General features: G+C 40.2%; 1 protein-coding gene across 1 annotated transcript; it reads left to right on the top strand.

The window, feature by feature from the left end:
- Positions 1–1,030: 1,030 nt before the first annotated feature.
- Positions 1,031–11,018, top strand: LOC130111834 (adhesion G-protein coupled receptor G5-like). Its single transcript, XM_056279130.1, has 12 exons — positions 1,031–1,166; positions 4,353–4,404; positions 4,620–4,713; positions 5,582–5,719; positions 6,618–6,773; positions 6,898–6,952; positions 7,076–7,167; positions 7,374–7,495; positions 8,010–8,290; positions 8,569–8,671; positions 10,121–10,464; positions 10,753–11,018. The coding sequence occupies exons 1-12, from the start codon at positions 1,109–1,111 to the stop codon at positions 10,887–10,889; spliced, it is 1,632 nt and encodes a 543-aa protein (XP_056135105.1). The 5' UTR covers positions 1,031–1,108; the 3' UTR covers positions 10,890–11,018.
- Positions 11,019–11,069: the final 51 nt, after the last annotated feature.

Below are 11,069 nucleotides of genomic sequence, written 5' to 3'. Positions count from 1 at the left end.
TTTCATGCATCACGAGCAGAGAAACATGGTAGGTGTTCCACATGGACAACCACCATCACATGGATTCTTCCACTGCATTTAGTGATAGTAGCAATGGCTGGATGGTTATAAATTTGGCTATTACAGACAAATTGGTCCCTGGACCCAGGCCTCACTGGAAGAAAGGTGATTTGTTTGTTGAGAGAAAGGTGGTTTTTACCAATTTAGAGTAAAGCCAATAGGGTTAACTGCTAACCAAAACCCTGAGCACCGTACTTAACTTTTGTTTATTCCCTCTATAGAATAGCCACCTAAAAAGTGAAAGATCATAAAATCATCTTACAGGACTAGTCAAGTTGGAGAGCTGTTTGAACATATTTGTTGGAAAAAGCATTTACATAACTTTTTGCAAGTATCCTTTTTATAACGTAATGGATAATGATGAAATTATGTGTAAATGTGCATTTTTTTAAAATAATTGTAAATGATGAAATCAACTAACAAAGAAGACTGAACTAGAATAAAATGGATTTGCAACCTTTTGGTGAAACTGGATTTCCCCCTTTTATGTGTGCCTAGGGTGAAGTATTGCAGACATTATTAGTGTGATGCACTTTTAGATTTCACTTCCTCACCAGAAAGCTCACCATTTTTGACCTGCTGATTTTCGTCTAGAAAATCTTCCACATTTTGAAACTTCCCCTTTGACTCTGTGGCAGAATAGATCAAAATGATTGACTCAAATTGAGCAATGAGATCACTGTGCTGCTCGATACATCATTATGTTAAGGAAGGCGTTTTGTCTGAAATAATATTCCAGAATAGAAAAACCATAGTTGCCAAATGAATTCATCATGTGAATTGTTCGACCGATTTAAGGACAAGGCATTGACTGAAAACATCAACATCAACCGCAAGCTAACCCTTAAAGAACTGTCATTTAGACTTTATCTTTGGTCAACCCTTTCCTGTGTACAGAAGCTCTCCACCTCCACACCAAGCAACGTAATAGAGATGTGAAACTCACAGTTTTACCCAACAAGAACATCACAGATGAGCTGAATGACAGCACACACAGCACTTTATGACACACATACAGTATATCTTGGATTAGCAGTGTGAGGCGATAATGTGGATCAGAGTTTTTCTTATCGTACAGATGATCATTTCTACGGCCCAATATGAGGGTGAGTTTCTTCAATGTACCTTTGTGTATGCGTGGGAGTGTGTACGTGTGCATGAGTGTTTGTAAGGATGTAACACTCTGGTGCCACACAAGTAGCCCCTGAATAATAAATATAGGTAATCTTAAATGGTAAATGTACTTGGTCATTCTGACTGTATATCTACTGCTACTGCTGAGGCAGTCACGAAATGTTACTATTGTAACAGTACAAGGATGTGTAGACTTGTCTACACATCTATGGTCGTTACACTGTTACACTATGATGGTGACATGAAGGGGAAACCGATACAAGGAACGTTATGAAACATGGTATGCCAGTGTCTGGGGAGTCTGCAAAACACAACCCGGTCACGAATTGTTACTATTGTAACAGTGTAACGACCACGGATGTGTAGAATTGTTAGCCAAGGGCTAGCAAGTCTATATGTCTGTGGTCGTTACACTGTTACACTATGATGGTGACTTGAAAGGGAAACAGATACAAGGAAGGTTGTTATGAAACGTGGAATGCCAGTGTCTGGGGAGTCGCGAAATACAACCCGGGATATACAAAGGCATTTGGACCTACATGCTATGTTGGGGTGGGACTTATCTAACACGTACATTAGATGACGCAAGATATGGGATTTTGAGTGTGATTTTCCTGTAAAAAGCTACACCATCTGTCAAAAAGGTTGGAACGCCTCATCACGTTTGATTTTCTCAGTTACTTTTCAATGAATTAAGAAAAAGAAATGCCTGCAAAGGTTTTGTTAACATAAGTTACAGTTATTTTCTAATACTTTGGGTGTCTCTATGCAAAATTTAACTTTTAAGCCCACCAAGTGTCTGCTTGATATGGGCAGTAGGTTTTGCCTGAACAATGATTTCACCAGCTTCTCTTTTGAAACTTGTTTGGAGCAAACCGCAGCTGCAAACCGGTGCGTGTTGGAGATCGCGTTCTGACGAAGCCAACAAAACCACATCATCTGCGAAGAGCAGAGATGCAATTCTGAGGTTCCCAAAAAGGGACACACTCCTCTCCTTGACTCCACCTTGAGATCCTGTCCATGAATATCACAAACCAAATCAGAGACAAGGGACAACCTCGGCGGAGTCCGACACCCACCGAAAACGTGTTTGACTTTATGCCGAGAATACAGACACAGCTCTCACTTTGGTTATACAAGGACCGGATTTCTCCCTCCGGGTTGGGGGTGAGTTGTTGCCTCAAGTGAAGGAGTTCAAGTATTTCAGGGTCTTGTTCACGAGTGAGGGTAGGATGGAGCGGGAGATTGTACCGGACCATTGTGGTGAAGAAGGAGCTGAGTCAGAAGACAAAGCTCGCAATTTACCAGTCAATTTTCGCTCCAAGCCTCACCTATGGTCATAAGCTTTGGGTAGTGACCGAAAGGGTGAGATCGCGGATACAAGCGGCTGAAATGAGTTTCCACCATAGGATGTCTGGGCTCAGCCTTAGAGATAGGGTGAGGAGCTCAGACATCCGGAGGGAGCTCGGAGTAGAGCCACTGCACGTTTGCATCGAAAGGAGCCAGTTGAGGTGGTTCGGGAATCTGATTAGGATGCCTCCTGGGCGCCTTCCTTTGGAGGTTTTCCGGGCACGTCCAACTGGGAGGAGACCCCGGGATAGACCCAGAACTTGCTGGAGGGGCTACATGTCCAGTCTGGCCTGGGAATGCCTTGGGAACCCCAGGAGGAGTTGGAGGACATTGCTAGGGAGAGGGACATCTGGAGTGCCCTACTTACCTTGCTGCCACCGCAACCCAACCCCAGAGAAGCGGCGGCTGATGATGAGATGAGAGAGATTAGATGAAACTTGTTTGGCGCACATAATCAGTGACAAGTGCTGGCATCATAAAAAGCCTAAATGGGTGATGTATATCCTTATTCCCAAGGTAATGCTTATATCAGTCCTTCCTTGACTTTTGTGGTTTTCGCAAAGACAAATGACAAGATTTGGCCAGCTTTCTGTTGAAATGCATAATTCTCTACTCGACAAAATGAGGCATCCCCAAACTTTTGACAGGCAGTTTATATCGTTGAGTTATTGTTATCTATTCCGATGGGGTTTTTTTACATTTACATAAACAAATAAATATTTTTATTCAAATTTTGCGATAGATACAGGTCATTAAAAATATAACCCCACCTACCCCACTCCCACAACCTGTAAGAGCAACAACATAACATTTACAACATAACAAGACAACAACAAAGCAACAATACATTGACAGTATGAGAGACAAATAAATTAAATTAAATTAAATTGGCAAGCTGGCAAATTGCTTGGACTGCACATTGTCAGCGTATAGTCAGTGACATTAAGATGTATATATAACTCAGGTGTCTACGAACACCTCAAATTACAGCCCCTCATCCATTTGGAAGCCTCTGCAGGGCATTAAAGAATAATATAAAGGGCTGCCATTTTGCAGTGAATTTATCATTTGAACCCCTCAGAGTATTTAATTTTCTCCAACTTAAGAAAAAACAGCACATTTTTAAGCCAAGAGGAGAAGGAGGGAGGCGGTGTAGACTTCCAGTGGAGAAGAATTCTGCAACGAGCTAACAGGGTTATGAAAGCATGGTTACAGGTCAATTTCAAGGACACCAGAAAGATTAAAGAGTATTTTATGTTTAATTCCGTACTTTTTATGTGTTTTAATTCCAATGTGTTTTTGTTATGTTTGATGTTTACTTTGTTGTTTGTTTTCATTTCTTTGATACATTCATTGGAGAAATACAGGTTTGTTCTTTTAGACAGCAGGGTATTCCTTTATTTCTCATCAGAGAACCTGACGAGTCTTACCTCCGTTTAAAGGATGAATATGTGGAGGTTGACGGAGTGATCACTGCTTTATTATTTATATCTCCAGGGTGTGGCCAAGGAAAGGTATCCAGTTGGCCCTAAGACAGACAGAAGGTCCACTGCCAGCTAGAATTAGGGTTTCTCAACAACCAAAAAAAACCAAAAACAAAACACCAATTCTAGTAAGCAGCAGACCTAGAGCTAAGGAAGTGAAGCCTTTCATAGCATCTCTTCTGTAACTTCTGTAAAGTCTTCTGAATATGAAATTGCCACCCTGACATATGAGTAATCAAGCATTTGTACGTTCACTTGCTCATATCTAATGCCTTCTCAAAACACTTTTCAGCAAATTAACTTTCCCTTTTGTCACTTCAACAGACTTGTGTCAGAATGTTATTGAAAAATGTCATCTTCAGAAAAACTGGCCAAGGTAATCCATTTGGGTGGTCTCCTTTTCTTTGGTGGTAGAGCTCCACAAATTTAAAGTTTAATGGCTCTGTTTGCAATCACCAATTTATGAAAATTACTAGATGTGCGATCTAATATATGTGAATTTGTGGGTGTGGGTGACAGCACTTTTGTTGCAATACATGGTTGTGTTATGAAATCAGTAGCGCACTGATGCAACACTGTGTGTATTGATAGATGCTTCGAGAACAGAAGTGTGACATGCAGACAAAGTGAGTCCAGATCCTTTTCTTCGAACTTCATCCGTCGAGTGGTAAACTCGTCTCAGGAGGTGAGTCTGTGCATCAGCTAACTAAATGCATTGGTCTAAGTCGAGATTTGTGACAACTCCTTCCTATTGTACAATTTTCATTTGATTTTAATTCACATGTTACAGTTGAAATGCAACAAAATATGTGAAATATTTAACATTAATTTTAACTGCAGTTAGTAAATTAGCGGAGTCATCAGTGAACTTGTCCTCAATCTGTTTTTTTATAATTCATCGCCAGGCTTTTGAAATCTATATGTACATAGTACAGAGTGCACAACACAGATAGGTCCATTATTGCAAAATGTACGATACTCAGAAAACAAAATGAAAGAAAAGAGAAATAAAGAAGAAGAGAGAAGAAGAGAGAAGAAAAGAAAGCAAAGAAAAAGAGGGGGGGGCACTGCCAGGTCTCATAGCTGTTCATAATAAACAGCTAATAAATAGAACAATGGCATGACCTCAACACCCGACAGCAAGCCATGTTCAATATTTACAAAGTGAATATCAAGTAATATAGCTGTCCATACTTACATTCAGATATTGTAGGAAGGTGCCCCAAATGACCAGTCCCTCAAAAACTCCTCAACATGAAGTTGTTTTGTATTACAACTTGGCAGTTATCTGAAGGTCTTACAGTTTTTGACAACCATCTAAGTGAGATCACTGCACAACATGTAGTTCTATAACTAGAAGTTAACCTCACTTAAAAGATGAGAAATTGATTTTGCCAGCATTACAGCATGCATGCATACAGTCAAGCAGTATTTGTGTCCTGGCAAACACAGAACAAGTAAACACGTATGTAACATGTTCACTTGTGTATGTACAGTAATGCATGTGCACATATTTCTTTTTGCTTGTTTATGTGGGTTCATGACAACTGAAGGCTGTGGAGAGCCCTACATCGGAGCACAGGGTGCACATCCCATCGTCAGCTCTCCAGAAAGGCAAAGGAGCTGTTGGCATTGCCTCTGAGGAGAATGTATTGCTGGTTGTCACTGTTCTCAACAGCTCTTACTTTCCGGTTGGTAGCTAATAATGAAATAATTCAAATTCATTTCATTTGTTGCAGTTTTAATGACTCACTTCAACTTCCGTACTGATTTCTGTTTCACTCCCAAAAGCCTCGTACAGCAGCAGTCATTAAAAAAAAAAATGTTGCATACTGAGAGAAATCTGTAGTTGGGCTGACAACCCCAACACTCCTACTAAAGCTGTACTCCTAATATATAGGCGGTAACTTCTGCTTTTAAGTGATCTTAAAAGCTTTTAGCTTGGAGAATTTTGAAATGTATTTCAATGCAAAGTATATTATCAATAAAATGTTATTGTTGTTTTGTTTTGCGGTTTGCATGGTGACTGGTTCTTCAGATAGAACTAGTTCTAAAGTGGTGGTGATGCTTTTGGAGAGACAGCATAGGTTTGAAAGATACTGACAACTCACTGCATGGACAGCTATTATTTTTCTGTTGTGTGTCAGAGACAGAGTACCAAACAAAGCACACCCATCACACAAGTTTTATCATTTAAGTCATGTAGTAGTGCAATTTGCATAATAACCTTCAAAATTCCAGTAGTTTCTTGAACTGGTCACTCCTAATGAAAATCCACCCACACATATCCAAAAAACCTGGCACTTGAAACAATCAAGGAGGAGATCTGGGTGTGTTGTAAAATTTTGAGGCCGGTGCAGGAAAAAAGAAATGAAAACACTGGCAAGAGGATTGTTTGGCTGTAACATGCATATTTACTGTGAACCACTGATGGTGCTCACTGAACTATTTCAGTTTAGTTGGGCAGTAATTAATTCCATGACAAGTAAAAAATTCAGTGTAAAACTGATTGTGTTGGAAGCTGTTTCGAAATGAGTCTTGATGCCTGATTACATACCTACAGCTCTGTCTTCCTCCTCTCCTTTCCAGTTGAGGCGGACTCCAACACCACGGAGGTGGGGTCTCACGGACCACTCTACCCATAAGCAAGTTATGAGGGAGTTAGTGCTATTTGTGAGGGTAGGGAACCATGCACTCAGTAACCTGACACAACCCATCAGGCTAATCTTCAAGCACAACAATCAGGTAAAGTAATGGTCTCATTTACCAACACATTAAGACAATACTAAATATGCTCTCTTTGCTGGATGGGTTAAGTAATAACTTAGAATGAATATGTTTTCATATTATCTGCTTTTGCATGTTTCAGGAGGATAATGGGAATTGCGTGTTCTGGCAGGAATCTGAAGCAGAGGAAGGAACAGGTGACCTCTGTTTCAGTGTAAAACTTTTACATTCCTAACCTCTTTAACGAAACTGCTGACCACAAATCTAGGGCAATTTAAATAACTAAACTGTTATCTATTTTTTTATGTGTATGTTCACAGGTGATTGGAGCTCAAAGGGCTGCGATACCAACTACAATGACCAAGAGTTTATTTGTAGCTGCAACCATCTAAGTTTCTTTGCTGTGCTTGTGGTAAACTGCTGACTGCAACTCATTCTCACGACTAGCACGCCCTGCTAACCACATTGCTAACCATGTTAATGTTAACCATACTAACACTGCAAAACATTATGCCTTAACAAGAGATGCTTAAACTGGTTCAGAAGACTTGCTAAATGTAAATCTTTGATCGAAAAATGTCTTACTTTTTTTTCGTCATATATTTTTCTCTTCCTCAGAACCCCAAAATATCAAAGTTGGACAAAGAGAATGCTGTCAACCTTAACTATATCTCCTACATTGGATCATCTCTGTCTGTCTTCTTCACCATTGTCAGCTTGTTCATCTATGCATGTTTACAGTACGCATTTTACATAGACCTAACTGTGAAGTCAAGTCAAGTCAAGTCAATTCTATTTGTATAGCCCAATATCACAAGTTGCAAATTTAAGTAAGTAAATTTAAGAAGTAAATTTGGAAAATATTATTCTAAAAATGTAGGTAAGACTATGGAAATGTTAGAGTATAAAATAAGGCATTTTTGATTTAGTAATGATTGATAAAAGTAACACCCCTGGTGTTTTTCCAATATCATCGACAATAATTAGAAAGAACTGTGTGTGTGTGTGTGTGTGTGTGTGTGTGTGTGTGTGTGTGTGTAATTTTAATTTATCACTCACTTGTCACCACAGTACAATGTTGTGCTAAGTGCAAGGTGTTTCTATAGTGCAGAGAGTGAATTTGACATCTAGACACTTGGGGAATTCTTTTGCCCAAGAGTCAGATCTGGAGGAACATAGCTTTGCATATATTCCAGCCCTCTTGTTTAATAGGCAACACAAATAAGGTTGCATTGTGTGCTCTTCACTTTACAGACAACGACGTCCAGAGAAGTCCATCAGTGTTCACATGCAGCTGACAGGGGCACTCCTCTGCCTGCATATTAGCTTCTTGCTTAGCAAGTTGTGGGTTTGGCTAGAGGTGGATGATGAGGATGGTTGGGGCTGTAAGGTTCTGGGGTTCCTCTTACACTGGTCTCTACTGGCTACCTTCAGCTGGACAGCTCTAGAAGGCTTCCACTTATACCTTCTCCTTGTCCAGATCTTCAACATCTACATCAGGAGATACCTGCTCAAACTCAGCTTATTGGGATGGGGTGAGTGGAGTCTGCATTAAAGAGAGGCTCTGTTAAGTGGTTTACATTTTAATAAATGGAACAGCTCTATTACTGCATGCAAGATTTTTACAATGCATCTCATTTAACATGAAGAAGAGACTGATGCTACTAAACAGCAGTTGCTTGGAACAATACAGCTGCTGTACGCTGTATTGTTGGAACAATACAGTTTACAGCAGCTGTATTGGGGAAATTTGCAATGATTATTTCAGTTGACATTCATGTTGTAATTCAGCTCTCTACCTTCCTTCATGCAGGTGTCCCTACAGTGGTAGCAGTAATTTGTGGGATTTCAGGTGCCTATGGCAATTACTCTATTCAGTTGTTGGGTGGTGCCAGAAACACATCAGCAGATGGAATGTAAGATTCAGTGGATTATTATTGGGATTTTTTTTCAACATGCAGTCACACTGGGTGGTGGAAACTTCAGATTTGAGATGACTGAGTGAATTACTAAAATGCCCAAAACCACTGGCACTGGTTCTGCCGCAGTGCTCTCCGCCTAGCATTACAATTTCAAGACATATTCAAAGTTTGCTCGTTCTGGTGGACACTAATTCAAGTCTTATCTTTTTTCAAATATTATGCGGCTAGATAGATAGATAGATAGATAGATAGATAGATAGATAGATAGATAGATAGATAGATAGATAGATAGATAGATAGATAGATAGATAGATAGATAGATAGATAGATAGATAGATAGATAGATAGATAAAGTAACACAGCAGAGAGCAGGACATTGTTTAGAAATAACCACAAGGAAATCCCCATTGTCACCACCTCCTACGTCATTATTATGTCATATTGACATTTTGTAAAGGGGAGAGTGAAGTGTCAACCACCGCCACCTGCTGGTAGAGTTCAACCACCCAACCGTTCTCGTTCATTTTGTAGTAGTAGTTGACTGACTACAACACAGTCGCACCAAATGGAGGACAAATATAAGGGAAAATATCAACTACAACTAAACAATTTCAGGGTAATTATCATATATCATATCCCGCGACACTGAGAGCAGGATAAGCGGTTTGGATAATGAATGGATGGATATCCCATATCATTTCAAATGTTAGGACGAAGACCACTTTGACAGGAAATGCATGTGCAAATCCATCGCATGCTGTGTACGATGAAATGTGCAAACCATCCAGTTCAATCCAAAGGAGTTGAATCAAGTGCAACTGGACTTGGTATATACCCGTGAAGACGTTTCTCCTCTCATCCAAGAGGCTTCCTCAGTTCATGCCTTTCTGACTAGACCAAGCTAGTCTGACTGGCTGGTGATGAAACTCGGATATTTATCCTCTTTGGGGTCGTTATCAGAGCTAATGATGTCCATGGCTCTTTGGGTTCCGATGTTTAGCAAGCATTAGCTCTGATAACGACTCCAACGAGGATAAATATCTGAGTTTCATCACCAGCCAGTCAGAATAGCTTGGTCTAGTCAGAAAGGCACGAACTGAGGGAGCCTCTTGGATGAGAGGCGAAACGTCTTCACGGATATATACCAAGTCCAGTTGCACTTGATTCAACTCCTTTGGATAACCATGACCTGGATGAATGAGAACATTCACAGATACATCCAATTGAAGTTGATACCCAGCTTTGAACTCAAACAGCAGGGGGCGATATGACGATTTCCCCTTTCTATGTGTGAACTGTTTCAGGGATTCAAATAAAGTATAGATAATGTCATTAAATATGTCATACTGAATATAATGTCATTTATAGATCAAATATTTGGATTCAAGTTGTTATATTCTGGATTAGTTGCCAAATGAGCGTTCCCCCATTCATCACCTGCAGGTGCTGGATCAGCAGCAATTATCCACACAGACTAGTCATCAACTACATCGCTGTGGTTGCCTACATGAGCCTGGTCCTCCTGTTTAACTCAGCCATGCTGGGGGTTGTGGTAGTCAAGCTCTGGGGGCTGAGAAAAAGCACACGTGGATTCAGTGGAGGTAGAGAAGGAAGTGGAGGATGGAAGGTGGCGTTCAAAAAGAAGACGGCCCAGGTGTGCAAAGACTGTGGCACCGTGTTGGGCCTCAGCTGTGTGCTTGGGTTAGCTTGGGGCTTGGCATACAGCACCTACTCTCCCATCTCCCTCCCTGGGCTCTACTTGTTCACTGTTCTCAACTCTCTGCAAGGTCAGTTTACTTACGTGTATTAATATTCTCTGTTGCAATTGCCAAATATAGGCAAATGGTTGTCTGCAGCGAGAGAGAGAGAGAGAGCGCGAGAGAGTGTGAATTTTAAAACTTTATTTTATACGAAACAAACTTTAACATTGACACGTGTATTCTACAACATTAAGAGAGTAACTCATTTACATTAACACATAAAAAAGTTAATCTTCCATCATACAACCCCGGATCAATTCAAAGCGCGAGAGAGTATTAAATGTATATGTTGTTATGATTTCTTCCCACCCTTAGGTGTATTCATGTTCCTCTGGTCTCTGGCACTGACTTGCAAGTTTCAATCAGACAACAACTCCTCATTCAAAGACCAATCCACACAGAAGATAACGGAGAGTTTGAGACCAGCTTTAGTAACGGACAGTAAAGGCTAAAAAAAATGTTAAATTGCACATAATTTATGGGGTTATCGCTAGATTGACTAGTGATTCTGTGTAATCCTGAGTATTACTCGTATTTCTATCTTTGTCATTATGTTGCAGCCTGCGTAAATAAATTTGTGACAACCACTCATTTTTATTTTTATTTTATTTTGCGACATACGTGAACTTTTT

The sequence above is a fragment of the Lampris incognitus genome, chromosome 4 (assembly GCF_029633865.1).
Source record: "Lampris incognitus isolate fLamInc1 chromosome 4, fLamInc1.hap2, whole genome shotgun sequence".
NCBI classification, from domain to species: Eukaryota; Metazoa; Chordata; class Actinopteri; order Lampriformes; family Lampridae; genus Lampris; species Lampris incognitus.
This window is presented reverse-complemented; position numbering and strand designations above follow the sequence as displayed.